Consider the following 23714-nt stretch of genomic DNA (forward strand, 5'->3'; position numbering starts at 1 on the left):
TCTTCTCCTTCTCCAGGCAACCCAGCACACACTTAGCATCAGCAAGAGCACCAGGCAAAAATTCAACACTTTTGACACTGACTTGCTGAGCAACAGGACAGGCTGTTACCCCTGTAAGTCAATGGCTCCTCTTCTGGACGGTGGAGCTAACAGGACAGCCATGGACACGTTTGGGAAACACTATGGGTACAGGACAAGCCCAGCTGGCGACACTGTGGTGGCAAAAGGCAGAAGCAGCAGTCGCTATCCAAGGACATAACTTTATTGGAAACGAAGAGTGAGAGGTGTGGGAGAGGGCTAGGAATCAGGCTCTGTGGCAGGTGGTGGCTTCTCATCATCAGGGGGGCAATCAATGAAGTCAGCCAGCATGGCAGCTGTGTCATCCTGCTCCTTTGAGGGACAAAGACATCAAATCCAAAACAGTCACACACACACACACACACACACTAAAGAGTGGGTCAGGCTGCGCAAGCAGCCAGCACCACTTCTCCCCGCCCAGCCCGCTCACCTTTTCCTGGAGAGCTGCTGCCTCTGCCTCTGTCTCCATCTCTTCTGCTGCAGATGCCTCTGGTGGGGTTGGTACCTTGTCACCCCCACCCTCAGCCCCCTCTTCCAGCAGGGTTGGGGGCACAGAGGGCTCCTCTTCAACAAGCTCCTGAGGAGGTGGCACTGCAGGGGGGCTCCCCCCTTCCCTCTCCACCTCCCCCTGGGAGGGGAGCACCTCAGGGGCCAGTGTGGGGGCCGTCTCGGCCCCAGGCCCCTCCTCAGCCCCCGGCTCCTCCACTTCCAGCAGCAGCCCGGGTTCCGGTTCTGGCTGCGGCTGCACCTTGGGGGATGCGGCGGGGGGCAGAGCTGGAGGCAGGCTTGGGGGTGCAGGCCCTCCTTCTTCCACCTCCCCGCCCGCCGGGCCGAACTCCACCTCTTCCACCTCTTCCTCCTCGTCCTCGTCCTCTTCTTCCTCCTCTAACTCACCTTCTTCTTCCTCAAACTCCTCCTCAAACTCTTCTTCCTCTTCTTCCTCCTCCTCAAAATACTCCTCCTCTTCCTCCTCCTCCTCCTCCTCCTCAAAATCCTCCTCGTCCTCGTCTTCCTCGTCGTCGTCCTCCTCCTCCTCACTGCTGTTGATGTTAATAACTGTCAAATCTTCTTCTAGGGCTGGGGGTCCTCCGCCACTGGGAGTCCCTTCAGGGACCAGCTGGGGTGGTGGGAGTGCCACAGGGCCAGGAACAGGAGGGGGAGGCGGCGGAGGGAGAGGCCCCGGGGCCGCAGGCAGCTCTTCTGGCTCCTCCTTGGCTGGCACAGGAGGGGAGGCTGTTGGGGGCCCAACCGGGGCTGCAGGCGGGGGTGTGGTACCCGAGGGGGGTGGGGGTGGCAGGGGTGGCAGCCCCTCAGGCACGATCACCACACTGTCATCAGAGTCGCTTTCCAAGGAAATCTCCACATCGGACGCCTCCTCCTTATCATAGTGGACAAAGGCTGGTCTGGGCACCCTTCCCCCAAAAGTCTCATCTGGGGGTATAGTAGGTGGAGGAGTGCCACTAGGGGCAAGGACAGCATCCTCGTTTGAGCCTGCCCGGTGGTTCTCAGGGCCAGGAAGGAGCCGGGGGGATACAGACACCAGGCCTGGGACGGAGAGGCCTAAGTGGTTGGCTGTGGCTGGAGGTCCAGGGCGTGCCGGGGGCATGGGGCCCACTGAGGGCATGGGGCCCGCTGGGGGCACAGGGCCTGGGGAAGGCATGGGGCCTGCTGAGGGCATGGGGCCCACCGAGGGCATGGGACCCACAGAGGGCATGGGGCCTGGGGGATGAAAAGCTGGAGCCCTGAACGGAGATGGAGCCTCAGGAGGGGGAACTGGGGCAGGGGTGGGGCAGGCAGGGCCCATGGTCTGCAGGGGAGGAACCCGGGGATGGGTCAGAGCTGCACAGGTCACCAGTGCTTCTGAGCAGAAAGCGGAGACCTGAGGAGGGAAAAAAGGGCGAAAGCAAGCATCAGGGATATGGGCCTTCACGAAACCAGGGAGGGAATGCCGACCAGCATCAGAAACGAGAATCCAGGAACCCACGAGGTGGACTTGGCCACACTCCGCAGTTACCTCAAGGCTGTCTTCTCTCTGGCCCAGGGAGAAGGCCTGCAGGGCACAGGCGAGAGGAGGCGGGCAGCGAGGAGAAGGCGCCAGCAGCAGAGCCAGCAGCAGGCGGTAGAGTTCCCGGCGGCAGCGCGAGCTGGTATACGGGGAGCTGCCTAGGACCTCGCCCTGCTGGACGCCCATGACCAGTGGCAGGACCAGATCATGCAGTCTCTGAAAAGGACAGAGAGCACACCTTGAGACGACACCACGACGAGCCAACCCTTCTCCGGGGCCTACTTCCTGGTGTGAATGAGCCCCCGACAGGTACAGAGCTGTGGCTCCTCCCCACCTCCGTGGGGACCAGGCTCCACTCACCCTGTGAGTCTCCTCCTTGATGAGAGGCCCGCACATGAGGACGGTCCGGCTGAGGCCTGGGGAAGGAGACCAGTATGTCAGAGGTGGGCGGCTACACGATGACGAGCCAGGGCTTCTGAAGCACATGGCCCCAGCTGAGCACCCCACTCTGCCACGGCCCACCTCAGGCAAGTCACGTAACTCCTTTAAGTTTGTTTTCTCAACTATAAAATGGGGATCCTAAACGTATCCCTACTACCTAAGCTGTTGACAACATTATGTAAATGAGACAGATGATGGAGGTACAACATTATAAATGTGTGTTTACGTATTTGGGGAGAGCTGGCACTTCCCTTCACACGGGGGGTGGGGGGCTGGAGGGCAGTGGGGGGCTGGAGGGCAGTGAAATACACGGGACCCAAAAGAAAGTCACTTCTGCGTCCAGATTAGCAACTCAGAAGCAGGAAGCCCCACTGAGCAGCCCGCCTGGGGAGTGTGAGCTCCACAGCCCAGGGATTTTGTCCTCTTCCCAGCCCTGCCCTCTTGTACTAGAACAGCACTTGGCACGTACAGGGGATGCACGAACAAAGATAGCTGAGACCCTGGAGGGGTGGTGTCAACACCAGCACTCCACCTAACAACAGGACCCAAGATTCCACCTGCAGCCCTGGGGGTGGCGTAGCTTCGCCACAGGCTCTTAGCTGGGTCTGCATTTTTTCTACACCCTCCACCTCAACGACTGGTTTGGGGCTATCACCCCAGGCCATCCCAGTGCGCTGAGGTGAAGGGCACAGGCCTCACCCACCTCTCAGCGCAGCTGCACACACGTCACTGTTGGCATTGCTGTCCCCTTTCCGGTGGCTGGGCGGGGCCAGAGCCTCCCCCATGTCCAGCTTTAGCTTCTTGGGGGCGCTGGGCTTCCCGGTCTGCAAACCCCCATCAGGGCTCCCCCGGGGACTGCGCAGCTGGCGGGGGAGGGGAACATAAATCACACACACTGGCCAACAGGAAGGCAGGACAGTCAGAAGGCAGTGTCTGGTGGCGAGGCTGGTGAGGACAAGGGGCGCAGGATGGGGTCCCGGGACAGGGGCAGAGGCCTCACTCACTTTGAGGGCATCAGCCGGCGGGGAGATGTCACTGAGCAGGTGGGTGAGCAGGGCCTCACCCGAGGCTCCCCCCTGAAGCACTCCTGCCGAGGCCCCACACACCTGCACCCACAGCTCCAGGACAGTGTACACCTTGGTCCGCATAGTGCTGTGGGAGGAGCAGAGGGCAGCTTGTGAAAGGGAGTCGATGTCCCAGCCGCCGGCACCCCTGGTCCACCGGCACCCCCTCACCCACCCTCTCCTCTTTATTCTATTCCTAGATGGTCACCTGTAAGGCCTCTCCTGGCCTGGAGAGAGGCTGTCCCTCCCAATGCTCCAGGCATTGAGAACCTGGGGAAGCAGGCGGCTGATCAGGGCCCCAAAGCGCAAGAGCCGGCCTCTACACCTGGGGGCGAAGACAGAACAGTGACCCCTGCTCCTAGCACATCCCAGCCCTGCACCGCATCCTCCCGACCCCACTCACGCGAGGATGAGTGCAGAGAGCAGGTCCAAGGCTTCCAGGTGGAGGGAGGGCAGCAGCAGCAACCGCAGGGGACCGTCCCCAAGCAAACTCTGCAGAAAAAATTAGCAGAGTAAGGAGTGGGGGAAGAAAGTGAGGCAAAGAAAGAGAAATGGAAGCAGGATACATGCATGTGACTGAATACACGTGTGCACGCAGGTAAGGAACCCACACCCGACCCCAACTCCCCCAACAAGATCTAACTGCCATCCTCCTCAGCAGACCCTGCAAGGAGGATGAGGGAGGGACGGCCGAACCTCGCGGCAGTGACACAGCTGGCCCCCAGCTCACCCTCCCCTGAGGAAGCACCTGCTACAAGTGCTCCCGCAACATGGGAGCGAATTGGCACTGATGTGCGTGTGCCGGGAGCACGGGAATAACGGCATCTGGAGAGGTAAGGAGCTGGCCGGGGCAACCTCAGGCGACATCACTTCGGGAGCCACAGCCCACACTGCTTGCCCGGCTGCCCTGCATCCTGGGCAAGCGCTGTGAACAGGGCACAAACTCCACTTACGATGTTCTTGGCACTGACGCTGAGGGTCCGGCAGATAAGATCCAGGATTTCCTGCACGGGGACGGACACGGGAGCGCCGAACTCGGAGCTAACGAGAATCAGAGCAGGGAGATCCTCAGCGTGGGGGCCCAGGGCGACTCCACACCCACCCTCAACCTCCCTCCTCGTGATGAAGACGACACCCATCTTGGCCCCTCCTGCTCCAGGCCCTCGCTCCCTCTGACACTCACACACCTGAGCATGAGCCCCAGGCAGCGGGCCAGCCCGGAAAACCTCTGCCAAAGCCGGAGAAGGACGTGGGCATCGCCATCTTCTGAGGGGGAGAGCAGCGTCTCCACCCCAGGGCCTTCGTACTGCATAGGAGCTGGACAGAAACACAAACACCTTCACACGCCAGGTCTGTCTTCCATCCCCTCCTCCTCCATTCTGGTGGAGGACCCACCCATATTCTACTCCCTTTTGCCTAGAACTCAAAGGCCCCGCCTCTCCAGACCAGCCCCCTGCTCCCCTCACCACCGTGCCACCGACCACAGCAGCCACAGTCCCTACCCGTGTCCGCCCCCGCATACAGGGCCCCAAGCAGGCTGTGCAGAGAGGTCAGCAGGCTGTGCAGCTCCTGCTCCCAGCTGTCCGTGTGCTTCAGGCCCTGGGAGAAGCCAGCCCCTAGAGAGGGCAGCCGGGAGTAACACTCACAGGCCAACTGCAGAAGACAGGTTGGAACCCTGGTCAGATGGGAATCCAGCCCAGCCATGGAATCCCAACCCCACCAATGCCCAGGAAGATGGAGATCAAAGAGAGCTCTGAAGGAAAATGGAAGGGACTACGGGGCAGAAAGACAGATGGAGACACGGAGGCAGAAGTCACGACTTGTGTTTACTGCGTATGTTCACAGGGAGGGGAGTGAGACCGTGGTCGAAAAGCAGTAACAGACAGAAAAATAGAGAAAAGAAGCTCCAGCTCAGACCCCAGGCTCTCCATCTCCCTCCGTTCCCTTTACCTGCTGGAGCTGAGGGCTCAAGGCATCCACCCGAGACAGGAAAAATGAGGCCAGCTTGCCCTGGATTAGAGGGAAAGAAAGGGAGAGGCTGGTGAGTCAGCTCCAAGGGCCAGAGACATAGACCCCGCCCATTCCCAGCAGCAGAATCGAGGCCCAGGATCTAAGGCCTTTTTCTTTCCTGCAGACAAGGAAGCACCACACTCTAAGGGGCATCATGCCTGGGTGCAGACATGCTCTCATGGTAGAAAGACACCCTGAATGTCGCCTCTTGTCCTTAGCCTCCCTGTTTGAGGCCTGTGTCCCACAGACGACTGGGCCCCCTCCTGCCAGTCTTTGCAAAATGACAGTCATCTCCCTCAAGCCAAAGACACAGCACTGAAAAGCAGCTACCTCCACGCCCCAACTCCCTGCCAGCTCAGACAAGAAGCAAGGGTCCAAGCTGGGAGGTGCGGCACTAACCAGAGGTGCGAGGGCAGGACAAGGTGGAGAGAGAAGGAAAGGCTGCCCAGCAGGACTGAGGTAGCACATCTCAGAGCAGCGACCTGTCAGTTAGCCAACAACAGTACTCCGCCTGCTATGTGAAGGCGCCGGCACAGGACTGTTTAACTGGGGCCCCATTTAGCTGGAGGTAGAATCAAAGGGGCCTGTGAACATGGAAGGGAAATTTTTTAAATCATTTTCACTAACCTGTAAATGAAGTATAATTTTTTTTTTTTTTTACTGTATATGTAGACAAAAAGCCACAGTAGTATCAGCAGTACCTCTGACTGTCACCATCAGAAATCACTTATTTTCATTTCACGTTACATATAGTTGTAAACAGTTATCTTGAATTATCATTCACGTGCATCACTAATTTGAAACTTAGTTACCAGACCTGCTGCTAGATCCTGTTATTTGACACGTTAGTAAAGCAGCACATCCCACTCTATCACAATTTTTTAAAGTATACATTTCAACAGAATCAGTGTCCCTTGCAACTCCATGTATTTTATGGATTTAAAAACATTCGAAGAGGTCTATGGCACTAAAAGGGTGAGAACGCTGAAGTATAACAGGATTTCCACCTTCAGTGGGTGTAAGAGTCGGGAAGACAAATGCATGGAAAACAAAGAGGGAGGGTCAGGAGGGACTGATGCTGAGAGGCAGGACTGAGCTGGGTTGGGGAGAAAAGGGAGGACCCGGATAAGGAGACAGAGGGAGGGACACCATGAGGAGAGCTCCAGGCTCACAAGAGGCCCATGGAGAAGCAGGCCGGCCTTAAATCCCAGGCTAGTGTGTATGGACTTCATCAGGGGATGGCGGCATCACATGCACAAAGGTAAACTTCCAGAAGACAAGGAAGACAAATCAACAGTGGCACCAGGTACGCAGCAGGGGACTTATGGGAGGAAGCAGGCACGGAGGTCTAGCAGTGTATGGTTCAGAAAGCAGCCCTCCAAAGGCTCCCTGCCATCGCCCTGTGGCAGGAACCACATCTGGTTTCCCACGTTCCACTGCAGGATTCTCACCATGAGACAAGCACTGTTACAGCTGATCCCAGGGTATGAGAAGGCCTAGAACCGTTTCCCTTGGGACTTGGAAAGCATTTTCAGGTCCGGTGTGGTAGGGTTCTGCACACTTCAAACCAAAAGCAGCAACCGCCCACAGGTCTCCTGACACCGGCTTCTCCAAGGATGACAGAGAGTCGCCAAAGCCTTATCTACAGTGGCACTCGGCCCTTTTGGCCAACTTACTGCTCACGCTTTCCCTGAGACTCTGAGTCAAAAAGCTGGACTGAGGCCACCAAAAGTCTGCTTACGTGACTGCAGTCAAGCAAAGTACAGGGACATGGCTCTGACCACAGGTCTACCCCAAGTGACCTGCAAAGCCAACCAAAGTAACGGCTCACTTGGAACATTTCACTGGAAACGCAAGCACGCGTGCACACACACTACGTCCTGGGTGTCTCTTAAGAGTGGGGTGAGTCTTCCCACTCATTCCAGGGAACAAATAATCTGTCGAGGAAGAAAGGTAACGCCTCTACAGGACTGACTGCATGGACTCAGAATGCCTGAGATACCTCATTTGGGAGGGGTCATCCTGAGCCTGGAGACTGCAATTGCCCTGGGAGCTTCTGGGGGATGGACTAGAGAACAGATAGACACTCCAATTATCAGTTCCTAAGTACTGGTCTGCAAGACGTTTCAAGTACAAACTGCCCCTGGGGCCTCCACACAAGACAGAGTCTTATCTGCCATGTAGGCAACAGACAAAGCCAGACTCCTCAACAGAGGGAAGTTCTCCAGATGACACTGTATTCTTAGAGAAATAAAGGCATATGCACCCCGTAACAACATATGAAAGTTTTGTTGTTTGGTTTGGAGAAGGTACTTAAAATGCAGGCCATAACTTCAAAAACTACACGTCTGACAAAAGGCTGTGAGTTAAAGATGAATTCTCCTGACCACCACTCACAACGAAAATTAAGGGGCACTAGCAGAGGACTCACGGGCAGGCTAGTCTGACTACTCAAATCTTGACCCCATAGATAACACTCAATTCTCCCTGCACTTTCCTGGGAGGATGCAGGTAGGTATAGATAACCCCAAACCAAGCTGAATCAAAGCAGGCGTATGCAGTAAAACCTCACGTACTTTGACCAATGAGGGGTCAGAGACAAAGATCTAGCCTGTGCAATTTAAGAAGTTAATTTACAGAGCATTCTAGAAGAAAGTTTAGTTTAGTAAACTAAACTTAGTAAACTTTAGTTAAAAAAAACACTTTAATAAAATCCCCAAGTTACTCCAAATGCCTTCTTGACAAAGTCCTGCCCTGCTACCCAAAGATTCTACTACCTGCCATTAGTGGCAGTCATATGAAAGCAAAGCATCAGCAAGGACGGGACCCAAGTTCACTGAGAAATATCACCTGCTCCAGGGCTTTTCAAATACTGCAAGTAACCAGTTACCAAAGAACCACTCCCAGACCACAGCGCACGTGCCCCCAGAGCTCCGCGTCAGGCTCACGATCCTTCCCAAGCCACTAACAACTGATCAGAGCCGGCATCAGTGTGGAAGCCTGTCTGTCAATCCTGTCCACGTTCTTAAAAGTGCCTGGGGAGTTTGGTTTGGTGGAAAAAAACATGGGCATGAAGGACAAATAGTTCTCACTCTCACCCTGGTTCTACAACTACCAGATACACAGGCTTGTGTTAGTCAAACCCTTCTGGACCCGTTTCCTCCTGTTTAATTCGGTGACACCAGCTCTACAGAATTACTGTAAACTGAGAAGACACACAGCGGAGTGCCTGGCACATAGTGAGTAGCAGTTCTACTAAGTACCAGTTCCCTTTCCCTTTGACTTTCTTAACTTGGTCATAGAACCATGTGAGCTTACTTTCAAGATAACTTGTATGGCAAACTCCCCCTTAATTGGTAATACTGAGTATAGTATTACCAATTACTGTGATTAACCACATGAGTTATACAAAAAAATATATTAATTTGCCGCTAATTCCAGTTCTCCATAGGTTTGTGCTTCCATCTGAGAAAGGGGGTGCCCAACGGTTTGTCAAGCAATGATGAGTGTATCAAAACAAGAGAGAACATCTAATCGACAGGAGAACACCTGTTTGTTCTTAGGTACTTCTTGGCATTGAATTATTCTGCAAACAATCAATGTACCAATTCCAAAGGCCCTTTAACTGTTACTGCTTTGGCAGAATTTGATAACCATTCATATTTGTTATTTTATCTCCTTGAAAATAAAACGAATTCTTCCACTGACCTCCTTCCTCCCTCACCTGATCCACGTCCACCCTGCCTGTTTGCCCTAATAAGGCTCTGCTGTGCAGCCACCTTTGTACAGCCATGACAGCTCGGGGGACAGGGTGAGAGATTAGTCAGGAAAATAAGGAGAGAGAAGCGCTGGGGAAGCTGATATAGGGAAGTAATAAGTCAGGAAGGCTTCCCAGAGGAAATCATAAGAGCTTTAGGAACAAAGTAAAACAAGATGGTAGAAAAATGGGCAGGGCATTCTAGAGGTACGGAGAAAGCAGGGCAGAGAGAGGAAAGAGTCCAGGGGTAAGAGCCTGAGCTTTGGCGTCAGTTCTTAGGCAAGTTACTTAATTTCAATTTCTTTATCTGTGAGGATTAAATGAGAATGCATTTAAAGCTACGAGGTAGCACAATTAGAGCTGTGGAGACAGGAGCTTAGAAATCTCAGCACCGGAATCTGAGGTAAGACGGCTATCAAGGTGTATGTTTGTGGGAAGAGGAGTTCCCATGAACACTTACTTTGAGAGACCCACACGCCCGAGGAAAATAGGTCATACAAGCCTTCATTCCTTCCAGTGCTGAGAGCTCACTCTGTGGGGAAACAGAAAGTAAGGAAGAGGCCGAGGGCCCAACGCCCCAGACCCTATCTCCACCCCACCACGCGCCCCTCAGGGTCCCTTCTCCTTATACTTTTTCTTGGCCCGGACCCCTTCTCACTTCTTCAGTCCTATTCCCCAATCACTTCCCATCACATTCTTTAACCCAATGGGTATCAGTGAGGGCAAGCAATGCAATGGGCCCAGGGGAGGGGGACCCGGGCAGGCGTCTCACCTCCGGTCTGAGGCCCAGCAGGGAGGTGAGAAGGCCAGGAAGGTGGTTCATGGAGATGTCCCGGAAGAGTGTGGGGAGCTGGGCCGCGTAGCGGAGCAGGTCCCCCAGCACAGCCACGGCCAGCTCCATCGTGGGGGGCGGGTCCTGGGACTAAAGAGCAACAACACCCCATGCTCCCAACCTCACCTTCACGGTCACCGAAAGGAGGAATGAGAGGTATGAAAACATGGGGCTTTTGACAAACACCAGTTAACGTCAACATTACCATCAAATCTACTAGGGACAGGGGCTTCCCTGGTGGCGCAGTGGTTAAGAATCCGCCTGCCAATGCAGGGTACGTGGGTTCAAGCCCTGGTCCGGGAAGATCCCACATGCCACGGAGCAGCTAAGCCTGTGCGCCACAACTACTAGGCCTGCGCTCTAGAGCCCGCGCACCACAACTACTGAAGCCCATGCGCCTAGAGCCCATGCTCCGCAGCAAGAGAAGCCACCACAGTGAGAAGCCCGTGCACTGCGACGAAGAGCAGCCCCTGCTCGCCGCAACTAGAGAAAGCCAGTGCACAGCAACGAAGATCCAATGCAGCCAAAGATAAATAGATTAAAAAAAAAATCCACTAGGGACAGAGCGTATTAGAGATATGGAGCATCCGAAGTAACACATTCACCTACAGACAGGACGTGTGTTCACACTTTAGTACTATGCGCGTCTGGGGGTCCGAGGAATTTGGGGGGAAAAAGGTAGCAAAGCCATACTTTAAAGATCTGCCTGACTAGAGCATCTCAAGAGTTTCTTTCTGCTCCCATACTACATTTCCCTGCTAGGAATGGAGAGGAGCACTTCTCAGACCACAAGAAAAGTCTCAGCCAAAACAAAACCGCCCCATCTCGCCAAGCTTGCTTCTGGCTGTCTCAGACCTACCGTGGAATTCACGGAGGAAAAACGGCTTAAATTTATAAAGAAGGACTTCTCTAGAAAATTAACATGTATCTGAGGGAAAAGCCTTCAGCAATTACCCCCTGCTAGACCAGACGCCACGTGTCAATGAAACAAACAAGAATGCTTGTTAGGAAGTCCGACTCAGTGGGCCTACCAACCACAAGCAGGCCTCAACACTGTCCAGCGATCCTCCTGCACCTCTCGCTCGTTAACTCCCTCTGCTACTCAGCCCCTCTCCCATCACCTCCGTATAACCTAACCTGCAACTTCAGAGAAAGCTGAAGCCCAAAGATGGGCACTCCCTCAGCTTCCCACCACCAAACTGAAAACTCCACCTCCATCCTCATCCCTGCTCTCCTTCCTCCTGTCCCACTAGAGGAGATGCTCCTCCCATCCGAGGACAATCCCTCCTCGGTGCTTTAGATAGTCCCCCCTCCCTTCTTCGCAGAACCTAACCCTGTAAACTGGCCCCCTCTCTCCAATCCCTTTCAAAAGGATTCTTCCTACTGACATTTGTGCATGCTCCAGTCTCCCCCATCCTAAAAGTCCTTCTCCTGAGCCCAGACTCCACTTGCCCAATCTCAGCTGTTGCCCAGTTTCTCCCTCTTACCAGCAGAGCCAGACGTCTTGACAGGACTGCCTACCTTCTCCACTTCCACTCCTTCTCCCACTCACTGCTCATCCCAGGGCAACCTGGCTTCCGTGTCCACTGCTCCACCAAAAACACTTTCACAGTCTCATTACCCTTGAGTTGCTAAATCTGATAAAAAATTTTCAGTCCTTGTCTTATTCCAGCTCAGAAGGGCATAAAGAGAAATGACTCCTCCGTCTTCCCTGAAGTATTTGGATTCCATTCAACCCACCATCCTGGTTATCTCCTTTCTGCTGCTCTGTCTTGTCTGCTTTTTTTTTTTTTGCGGTTCACGGGCCTCTCACTGTTGTGGCCTCTCCCGTTGCGGAGCACAGGCTCTGGACGCGCAGGCTCAGCGGCCTGGCTCACGGGCCCAGCCGCTCCGCGGCATGTGGGATCTTCCCGGACCGGGGCACGAACCCATGTCCCCTGCATCGGCAGGCGGACTCTCAACCACTGCGCCACCAGGGAAGTCCTGTCTCGTCTGCTTTGTAAGCTCATCCTCCTCTACCTGACCACTGACTGTGGAGCGCCTCAAGATCCAGTCTGTATAAGTATTCAACTTGATCATCTGAGCCTCATCCTCAGCTGCAGCTGCCATCTAAATGCTGAGGACTCTTCCTCTTTGTAAAACATATTGACTGAAGCCCCCACCACTGAACCCTCAGGGTTACCCTCTGAGATATCTGGTCACTTCCACGCACACTAGGTCAAGGGTATGCTTCCTGGGGGCCTCTACTGAATGCCCAAGACCATACTCATGTTATTTTCACCACTCCCCTTGGAACCTGGCTGTCTTCCAATGTTCTGATACCTGGGAGTCATCCTGGACACATCCTTTCCCTGACACTATTCCATCATTAGGACCTGTTGTCTATTTTGCCTCTAAATCTCTCTTGAAATCCCTCTTTGCCTCCAAATCTCTCACCTACTTCTCATCATGTCTCCAGCTGCCGCCCTAGTCCAGGCTACCGTGAATGCTCTCCTAGGTTACCCTTAGTACCTTCCTCGTGGTCCTTCTGCTGCCATTCTGGCTCCTTTCTAATCCTGTCTCACCACAGCAGCCAGAGTGGTATTTCCAAATGAAAGTTTGATCACGTCACCACTACCACCACCTCCTTCCCCCTACTCAAAACCTTCCATGAATTCCCACTGTTCTGAGAATAAAAACCAAACTCCCTAATATGCCTACAACGCCACACACAGCCTGGTCCCCATGCACATACCTCCCCGGTCGCATCTCATTAACCTCAGCCACACCAGCCTGCTTATAATTCTTTACAAATGAGTCAAACTCCTTTTCTCTCAGGACTTTTGCAGGCTTAGAACACTTAGAAAACTCTCAGCCCAGTTCACTCCTACTCATCAGAACAGCCCTCCCTGAACCACTGACCCTGATCACCACCCCAGTCTGGGTCAGGTTCTCTCGTTACATGCTCTCAGAGAACTACATTCTTTACCTCCAGAGCACCTACTGAAGTTTATCTTTTCACACTCATTGTATAATTATTCTCTTTCAAGACTTCCTTGGTTAAGACTCTGCACTCCCAATGCAGGGGGCCCGGGTCCAATCCCTGGTCGGGGAACTAGATCCCACGGGCACGCCGCAACAAAGAGTTCACATGCCGTGACTAAGGAGCCCACGTGCCACAACTAAGGAGCTGGCAAGCTGCAACTAAGACCAGGCGCAACCAAATAAATAAATAAATAAAGTAAATGAATAGATTTTTAAAATAAAATAAAAAGCACTTAAAAAATAAATATTATTCTCTTCCACTAGAACACAGATCAGCAAACCATGGTCTGTTGGTGCCTGTTTTTGCACAGCCCACAAGCTAAGAATGGTTTTTAAATTTTTAAAGGGTTGGAAAACAAACCAACAAAGAAACACTACGCAATAGAAACCATGGGAATTCCCTTGTGGTCCAGTGGTTAGGACTCCACACTTCCACTGCAGGGGGCACGAGTTTGATCCCTGGTTGGGGAACTAAGATCCCATGTGTGTGAGGCACAGCCAATAAAAAACAGAAACCATATGGGGTTCGTAAAACCTAAGACATTTTACTATCTATAGACACCTAGAAAGTTTCCCAACCCCTGCAAGAGACTCTAAACACCTGAAAGCAGGGTCCAAGTACATCTCTCCACCAGAGCTTAGCACACAACCTGCCATGTGTGCCCAGAACATGCTTGTGGAAGAACTAAGTGGGGATGTCATCAAAGGATGTAAAAGCAGAAAAAAATTTAAATGTTAAGAGGAAGAGAGGAGTAGGGAAAAAAAACACCTGGGGAATTCCCTGGCAGTCCAGTGGTTAGTATCCTGCGCTTTCACTGCTGAAGGCACGAGTTCAATCCCCGGTTGGGGAACTAAGATCCCACAAGCCACAAAGCGTGGCCAAAAAAAAAAATTAAAAAAAAATTTGGGGGGACTTCCCTGGTGACGCAGAGTGGTTAAGAATCCGCCTGCCAATGCAGGGGACACGGGTTCAAACCCTGGCCTGGAAAGATCCCACATGTCATGGAGCGACTAGGCCCGTGCACCACAACTACTGAGCCTGAGAGCCACAACTACTGAGCCCACGTGCTGCAACTACTGATGCCCATGCCCCTGGGGCCCATGCTCCGCAACAAGAGAAGCCACCACAGTGAGAGGCACGTGCACCGCAACTAAGAGTAGCCCCCACTCGCCTCAACTACAGAAAAGCCCACACACAGCAACGAAGACTCAATGCAGCCAAAAAAAAAAAAAAAAAATTAGTAAACTATTTAAAAAAATCAAACATCTAGGAAAAGCAGCTTTAGAGATGTCACTCATTAGAAAAGCTAATAAGGATGTGAAACAGCGGTTACAGAGTATGAAAGGTCAGATGAATTAAAATAACCCAGTAGATAAAAATATCAAAACGTGGGCTTCCCTGGTGGCACAGTGGTTGAGAGTCCACCTGCCGATGCAAGGAACACAGGTTCGTGCCCCGGTTCAGGAAGATCCCACATGCTGTGGAGCGGCTAGGCCCGTGAGCCATGGCCGCTGAGCCTGCGCGTCCGGAGCCTGTGCTCCGCAACAGGAGAGGCCATAACAGTGAGAGGCCCGCGTACCGCAAAAAAAAAAAAAAAAAATCAAAACGTTTAAAAGGATGTTTCTATTTGAAGCTCATCCTCCCTGCTAGAAAAAAACTGCTTCTAATTATTCTGTCCTCAGAACTAAATGTCTAAGCCACAAATATGTACCACATCCAGAATGGAGAATACAGCATGGCTGAGGGAGGGAGGGAGGCAGGGCGGCGGCTGAATCCTTACCTGCAAGACCTGCTGAATGCTCCGAAGCCAGGACACACAGTGCTGCTGGAACATCTCTGTGGGGCTCTCCCCCACTAGCAGGGACAGCAGACACAGGCCCTCAAACCTTGTAAGAAAGGTGAGTGACAAGTGGGTGGTGGCTAGACTGCAGAGAAAGCAATTCATCGCCCTTTAACGCTCACTGGCTAGAGAAACACATCACCTCCAGATCCACGGCAGCTTCTAACTCCTGAAATACTTGGAGGACTTGGAGTGAGGTGTGGGCAACAAGGAAAGAAGGGAACAGAAGGTGGGGCACAGAAACCTGGAAGCTGGAATAGGTGGGGTTCAAAGCCAAGTGAACTCATGAAAAGAATCAAACTCTCCACCTTCTTGGGGAATGGAGAAATCTCAGGAATCCGTGGGGTGGTGACAGTGGATGGACAGATATACAGCCCTCTTCCTAAAGAAACATCCCCCTGGAGAAAAAACAGGGTTAAAGACTTACCGAGTTTTGATAGAACCAAGACGTGCATTACTGAGACCCACCAACGCGCCAACAGCTGAAAGGTTCTGGAGGAAAGAAGACAAGGAAATGAGTTGGGAATAGGATGCTAAAGACACAGGATTTCTCCAAGCGCTTCCCTGCCCCACTGTTTCCGAAGCCTTTTCTGAAGTAACACCTCCTTTGAGACCAAAAGGCCATTCCTCTAGAGGCCGACAACCTTTTCCCTATTTTCAGTAGGTGACACACACAGCAGCCTGTCCTGTCCCGTGGGCTTTCCTCAAGTTACATTCCACCTGTCCCCTCCCCAACTTCCCACCCAACGAACTAGTGTTACCCAGAAGGCTAGACAGCCCGACTCATCCCAGCTACCAGACTTCAAAGACAGGCTCCTTCCATTTCCCTAGACAGCACCTAGCGCAGAGGGACATCCCTAAATGCTTGCTGACTGGACACTAAACTCATCTGACCCCTTCTTCCTTCACCCCAAATCCCCCTCCTCCTGTTCCTGGCTCCCTTCGAGCTGCTAATGCCAACATAAACCAAGTCAACCAGAGCTTCCTTCCTGCACATTCTGGCAGCCCTGAAAGAGGTCTCCTCCTCAGCCCTCCCACGAGTAAACTCTCCACGCTTAAATGGCCAGAGTCCTCTGGTGGCCCCTGTATCCCCCTAACTGTACTCATCATTCATTCTTTCAACAAACACATCTTATGCCTGAATCAGATGAAGGAATACAGAGCTGAATAAAATAAATAAGGTCCCTGTCCTCATGAAGGGAAATGTTGATTCACTTAATAAACATTTATTTACCTACTTTATGTGAGACATTGTTTGAGGTGCTAGGGAGCTTATATTCTAGTTAGAGAAGACAGAAAATAAACAAATGACCAAATAAGAAATAGCATGTTGGAGGGTGCTAGGTGCTAAGGGGAAAAATAAACTGAGGAAGGAAAGGAGAGGCTGGAGTAGGGAAGGGAGACAGCACTCTATGTGGAGTGGACACAGGGCCCTCTAAGAAGCTAGTTGAGCAAAGTGAGAGCAAGGCGTACTGATACGCTCACACGCACTGTGAATATAAAATGGTGCAGCCACTTGGGAAAACAGCCCAGCAGTTCCTCAAAAGGTTAGAGTTAACCATATGACCTAGCAACACCACTCCTAAGTATATGCCCAAGAAAAATGAAAACACACGTTCTCATAAGAAATCGTATACGAACATTCATAGCAGCATTACTCATAACAGCCAGAAACTGGAAACAACCCAGATGTCCATCAACCATGAATGGATAAACAAAACGTAGCATATCTATACAATGGAATATTACTTGGCCATAAAAAGGAATGAAGTTCTGAGACATGGATGAACCTTAAAAACATTATGCTAAGGGAAGGAAGACAGACCCCAAAAGCCACGTATTGTATGATTCACTTCTATGAAATCGTCAGAGCAGGCAAACCTATGGAGACAAAAAGTAGCTTAGTGGTTGCCTCAGGCTGAAGAGCAGAGAGAGGTTGGGGGGAAATGGGGAGTGACTACCAATGGGTATAGGGTTTCCTTTGGGAGTGATGAAAATGCTCTAAAATTGATCATGGTGATGGTTGCACAACTCTGCAAATACTAAAAACCATGGAATTGTACACTTTAAATGGGTGAATTGTATGTGAATTACATCTCAATAAAACTGTTTAAAAAAAAAAAAGGCATGCTAGTAACTTTTTGTTGTTCCAGGCAAAGCAGAGAACAAGAGCAAAGGTTGTGAGATGACAGCACACTAGGCGTATCTGAGGAGCAGCAAGGAGGTGACCTGTCACTAGAGGAGACTGAGCGGGAGAGACGAGGCCCCGGGAGCAGGGTGGGACCTTTTGGAGTCATATAGGCAACCGTTGACTTTCACTCTGAATAAGATAAAAGCCATGGGGTAGAGAAGAATTAGGCAGAGAAGGGATATTACTTGACATAATTTATTTTTTAAAACACATCCACAACACCTGAGTTGCCTTGTCCAGAAGGCAGAAGCAGACGCAAGTAGGAGGCTATTTTAAGGATCCAGGAGAGAGACGAGGCAGTGTAAAGAGCGTGGTAAGAGTGGGGATTCAAGCCTCAAGCTGTGGTTATACTCTGAAGTTAGAGCCCACAGGATTTGATAACACACTGGATATGGGTGGGAGATAAAGAAAAGAGGCAAAGCTAATTCCAAAGTTTTTTGCCTGAGCAACTAGAAAGATGGAGTTGTCACTTACTAGGCAGCAGAATACCGCAGGAGGAGCAGGTTTGGGGTTCAGTTTCAGGTGTTAAGTCTGGGATGTCTATTTAATGCCAAATAGGCACTGGGTAGCTAAGTCCGGAGTTAGGAGAAATCCCGGTTACAGTATGGATTTGGGAAGTTGTCAGTCATCAGACTGGATCAGCTCACTGTGGGAGTGAGTGTAAATAGAGGAAGAAAGCAGTACAAGGACTGGGTTCTTGGGCACTCAAACACTGAGAGGTTAGAGAGGAGGAGCCAGTAAAGAAGGCTGCGAAGGAGTGACCAGTATGGTAAGAGAGGAATCTAGAGAGAGTGGTATCCCAGAAGCCAAGTGAAGAAAATTTTGCAAGAAAGGAGTCATCAGCTGTAACAAATACTACAGACAAGTCAAGTAATAGGAGGACCAAAATTTGACCTTTGAACTTGATATCTTCAGTGGTCATTGCTGATCCTCAAGACTTACCAAGTCACCTGGTAAAGCAGTATTTTGGTGAAGTAGTTAGGCTAAAAGCCTAAATGGGATGAGTTCTAAGGGACAGCCATCAGGGTAATGATTCGTTCAGGGAAGAATCTTTAATGGACACTAAAAAAAACAGGTGAAAGGGTAACAAGACACAAAATTACATAATCTCCCCACAGGAAAAAACCAAAACTTTATAATGAAGAAACCTGGCAGGCATCACTTTAACCCACGATCAAAGTTAACATCACCAGTAATGGGACAAAGAGACATTATGTGCCCCCTGATACAACGCGACAAGAATGTCACACATCATTTCTGCAGTGTTCCTGCCAAAACTGCACAACCTGAACCTAATCATCAGAAAACAGCAGACAAACCAAGCTAAGGGACAGCCTATAAAATAACTATCCTGCACTCTTCAAAAATGTCAAGATCGTAAGAAATTTTTCTTTTGCCATCAAGGACACTTTTAGCACAACTGACAAAATTGGAGTAAGATCGATAGATTAAATCACTTATGGTACTGATACTGATTTTGAGTTTGATGATGGAATGCAGTTATGTAAGAGAATCGTTTTTAAGGAAATGCACGCTGAAGAATTTACAGGCAAAAGGGCATCATGTCTGCAACTTCCTCCTTCATGGACCCAGAAAAAATATGCACAGAGAATGATCAAACAAATATGCATTTAAAATGCTGACATTCAGGGAATCTGGGTGAAGGGTATATTCTTTCAAATTTTCTATAAATTGTAAATCATTTCAAAGTAATATTATTTTTTTAAAAAGAAGAATGGGAGAAAGTACAAGTGCAAACAACTCTTTTGAGGAGTTTTGCCATAAAGAGAAGCACAGAAATGGGGCAGGAGCTGGAAGGGGGACTTTTTTTAAAGTGGTTTTGAGCTATATGCTGATGAAAATGACCTAAGCGGGAAAAGCTGATGATGAACAAGTGGAGAAGCAATGGACTTGTGTACATGCAGAGGGGAGAGATGTCATGTACAAGCAGAGGGCTGGCCTTAGTAGGGGCATGGACCAGCTCACCCCTAGTAATGGGAGGGAAGGCAGAGCATACGAGCACAGACACAGGTAAGCTGGCAGATGTGGTGACGGCAGCCTATGGGAATTCCCATCCCCCAGTTTCTATTTTCTCACTGAAATGGGAAGTGACTTCATCAGTTAAGAGTGAGGATGGAGAGAAGTAATCAGAGGTTGTCTAGGAAAGTGGAAATGTAACAGGATTGCTAGGCAACACTAAGAGTCCACTTGAGAAGATGATAGCCATGAATTTAAAGTGAGACCAGCCAGCCAGGATACAGTATCTCCAGCCATACTGAGCTGTAACAGGTACAGGCACCAAATAAAAGGACTTGGATTTAACACAGACGGAGTGCTGCCGGGCAAGAACAATGAAGGCAGAAGGGTGAGGAAGTGATTATAATGGAATTTAAACAAGGTAAGAAGAGAAGAGAGAACATGACAGATAATAAATAAGTTAATTTATTTCAAATAGTGATAAACGCTAGGAAAGAACCAAAACAGAATAATCTGACAGAAAATGACTGAAATGGGAAGGACCACTGTATTTTAAAACAGCGTGCTCAGGAAAGGCTCCTCTGAAATGGTGGCATGGAAGCTGGGATCTAAACAAGCAGCTCACCACCCCAGGAGTTTCCCAACAAAGAGTGAAGGAACTGATGAGCAGTGGCCTCAGCTGCTGCAGAAATGAGATCAGCCTGGGTGGCTGGAGCACAATGAAGACAGGCCAGGAGTCGTGTGAGGGGAGGTCAAGAGGCCAGCATAGGCCGCACTATGTAAGGCCTGGTGCAATAAGTTAGTGTACAGTTTTAAGCAGGACAATGCTCTAATCTTACTGATATTTTTAAGAAGATCACTGGGTACTGGTTAGAGAATGGGACAGTACAAAGCCCTAGGGACACAAGGCAGAACAAGACACTCTGTCCTTCAAAGTATGTGCAATTATAAGGGAAATGAGATACAGGATTTGTTTTAAAATGCTCTGGGGTGGGAGGGACTTCCCTGGGTCGAGTGGTTAAGAATCCCCCTTCCAATGCAGGGGACGCAGATTCGATCCCTGGTAGGGGAACTAAGATCCCACACGCCACGGGGCAACTAAGCCCACATGCCACAACTACAGAGCCCATGCGCTCTGGAACCCGCGTGCCACAAACAGAGAGCCCACGTGCCGCAACTACTGAGCCCACATGCCACAACTAGAGAGAAGCCTGCGTACCACAACGAAAGATCCCCTGCGCCGCAATTATGACCCGATGCAGCCATAAATAAATAAATAAAAATAAAGTGCTCCGGGGGCAGGGGAGGTTGGAGGCAAAGTTGGGAAAGTGGGAATGAAACAAGACTGGCAAAAATGTTCACTGTTAAATCTGGGTGATAAGAGACAGCATGAGCCGGGGTGGGGGTGGTTCAAAATATTATTTTCTCTACTTTTGTGTCATCTGAGATTTTCCAGAAGTTTTTTTTTTTTTTTTAACTACACACGAAAACAAATCAAAGCCCAGTTGTGTGGGTATGGGGGAAGGAGGTTGAGTGTATATGTACAATGAATAAATAATTTCCATATGGTGTAATAAAGAACAGCTAATCATAGGTGGTTTGGAAAGGTTTCCCAAAGGCAGTGACAAACAAACATTGAGTTGAAAAGATCTGGGGGATTGTTGGGGGGGAGTGGGGGGGGCGGGTATGGAGAGGCGGCACAGGGAGAGATTCCAAGCACAAGTGCAAAGGCCCTGAGGCAGGAAAGTTCAGGTGCTTAAGGATTTTAAAAGGCAGCAAACAGGTTAAGGATTTTACAAACAGGATCAGCTGTTATGTGGGAAATGAATTAAAAAGAGCAAGACTGACAGCAAGGAGACCAGCTGCCATAATGCAAGCCAGAAACTGTGAACTGTGCTCAGGTAGTTCCATTTTGGTACTGAGTTTGCAGTACCTGTGGGAAAACAAAGTTGGTGATTAAGCGTAGATGGATGGGCCAATCAATGGATCTCTTTTTCTCTCACGCTCCAGGCCTATTTACTTACCTTCATTTCTCATCTCAGCTAAGCTAGAAATTCTCCGAGGAAAAGGATGATGTCTTACTTATCTACCTAGAGATGAGGAATAGTAGGTAACACATAAGAGATACTCAAAAAATCTTTGTTGAATGAAAATCTACGAGGAAGTGAAGGAAACCCACCACACAGGTCCATGTTCTGAGAACTCAATACAACACAGACAAGTAGAAAAAAATTCAAGGCAAGATATACCCAAAAAATATAGTACAGGCAATTTAAAGGTGTTTCCCACATCACCCTTAGATTCTTTACTCAAAATTCTTCTAAGGGAAGGGAAGGTGGGCAAGGGATGAACTGGGATTTTGGGGTTAGTAGATATAAACTATATCAAAACATATAGAATGGATAAACAAGGTCCTACTGTATAGCACAGGGAACTGTATTGAATATCCTGGGATAAACTATAATGGAAAAGAATATAAAAAAGAATGTATATATGTGTATAACTGAGTCGCTTTGCTGTACAGCAGAAATTAACACAACACTGTAAATCAATTATACTTCAATTTTAAAAAAATGCTTTTAGACATTTAAGAGAAATTAAGCAAGACATTAAGTTCATGTAGCTCGCCTTGAGGGAGGAGGGGAAGACTTGAAAGAGATGATGACGGAAATCACACATTTATAAACAGAATAGATAATATTTCAGAAATACTTAGGAACCACATGAATCACAGGAGGGGAACTGGGCTGAGATATCAGAGGCACAGTTTTGTCACCCTCAATGAGGACTAATAAATAAATGAGGTCATCTCTAATAAATTTGGGGCTAAGATTACTGAACCACCCAGCAGGTTGTGATAACCCTCTTCCTGGAAGCATAGAGCTGGGAAGATCCCGGTAACAAATGTTGGACAAGGAAGAACTCATGTACACGAGTCTTGAAGGATGAATAGAATTTGCGGGAGGGTTAGCGGGAGAAGATGGAGCACGGGAGATAATATTAAAGGTGAACCTACTGTAGGTTAGACAGTTATGTCTTCTTAGAATCTGGGTAAGATGATGGGGGTTAAAGCCAGGATGGGGGCAATGGGAAAGACATGGAAAGAAGTGGACAGATCTGAAAGCTACTTAGAGAATAAAATCAAAAGGACTTAACAGACTGTATACGGAGGTGTGTGAGCAAAAAGAAAGTGTTCAGAATGACACCTGGGTTTCTAGCTTGTAGGACTGAATGGAAGTTAGATTCTATTCTGTGTATAATCCAAAGGACTCTTCTAAACCAGTCTACAAAGCGCTGCATAATCTGTTCACTGCCTACTCACCTCATAGCGCCCACTCTCTTCCCCTCCATCTCTGAACCTCAAGCACAATGCCCTTCTTTTCAGTTCCTACCAGAGGACCTTCCCACATGAGCTTTTCGCTGACTGAACCGCCCCTCCTATTTTCTTCCCCTACCCAACTCCTATGATTATCTTTGGGGATCTCAACTTAAACTCCAGTACCTCAAGAAAATTTCTGCAATTTTCCAGATTAGGTTAGAGGTCCCTACTATACAATTCTCGTAGTGTTTTGTAACATTTTGTTCATCGCCATCGCATCTATAACTGGAGCGCCCAGCATTTAGCCCTCAGTAAGAGTTCAGTAAATATTTGTTGAATACATCCATTCACTCAGTCGAAACAATCCCCAAAACAGATACTTCCAGATGAAAAAGAAGCTAAAGATCATACATCTAGTGAATGACGGGGCCTGGGATCGAACCCATTCATGCGTGTCTACCGATAGCCTAGCAGTAGAGAAAACGAGGCCCTTTCTCTTCCGAGTTTCTTCGATTCACGGCTGATAAAGGAGAAATGCGTGAATCTCGTCCAGAGTGATACCTGGATCCGCTTTCTGCCCCCAGCTTTCCTTCCCTCCACCTCTCCACTGCAGCTGCAGTGCATCAAGACCCCGGTGCACAAAAGCTGCGCCAACCTTCCAACAGGGCCGCGGGCTCGCGGGCTACAGACTCACCTGGGCCCCGCCCACCGTCCCATGTAGCCGCAATAGGCACATGAGCCCCGGCAAATGTGGGACCGAGCGGGTTGGGGGGTGCACAGGAGAAACGGTGGACCCAGCTCGCGGCTGTAGCAACCCCGACACGCTCTCCAGCAGAAGCAGGCGGAGACGCGGGCCCGAGTTCACCGCCGAGAGACCCCCGGTCCCGCCGGGAACCCCAGCCGCGGAGCCCGCAGACGGCCCGCTAAGAACAGCTGCCGCCATCTTCCCCTGGGCTCTAGAGGTGGCGTGGCGCGATGACGCAAATACCCCGCGACGGACGCCTCGAGGGGAGGGGCGTGAGGAGGGGGCCTTGGTCCTGCGCTTTGCAGTCCGGTCGCCGGCTGGGAGGGAGCATGCGCGGCGTGGAAGGGCCGGGGCGACCCAGCTGTGGGTGTTTAGTTCCCGGCGTGTCAAGGCCTGGTCGGTGGGCTGGGTCGAGGGCGAGAGGCCGGAC

At 50.4% G+C, this 23714-nt stretch overlaps 1 protein-coding gene across 1 annotated transcript; it reads right to left on the reverse strand.

Moving 5' to 3' along the window:
* Positions 1-256: 256 nt before the first annotated feature.
* Positions 257-23482, reverse strand: PELP1 (proline, glutamate and leucine rich protein 1; the record flags this gene model as incomplete). The annotated part of the gene is made up of 17 exons (XM_082678970.1): positions 257-390; positions 509-1957; positions 2093-2299; positions 2444-2499; positions 3228-3387; positions 3529-3676; positions 3797-3913; positions 3992-4080; positions 4542-4629; positions 4776-4905; positions 5091-5241; positions 5539-5598; positions 9816-9887; positions 10128-10277; positions 14993-15098; positions 15480-15544; positions 23234-23482. The coding sequence occupies 17 exons, from the start codon at positions 23480-23482 to the stop codon at positions 298-300; spliced, it is 3390 nt and encodes a 1129-aa protein (XP_082535096.1). The 3' UTR covers positions 257-297.
* Between the last annotated feature and the right edge of the window lie 232 nt (positions 23483-23714).

The sequence above is a fragment of the Grampus griseus genome (assembly GCF_964374135.1).
Source record: "Grampus griseus genome assembly, chromosome: 20".
Taxonomy (NCBI): Eukaryota; Metazoa; Chordata; class Mammalia; order Artiodactyla; family Delphinidae; genus Grampus; species Grampus griseus.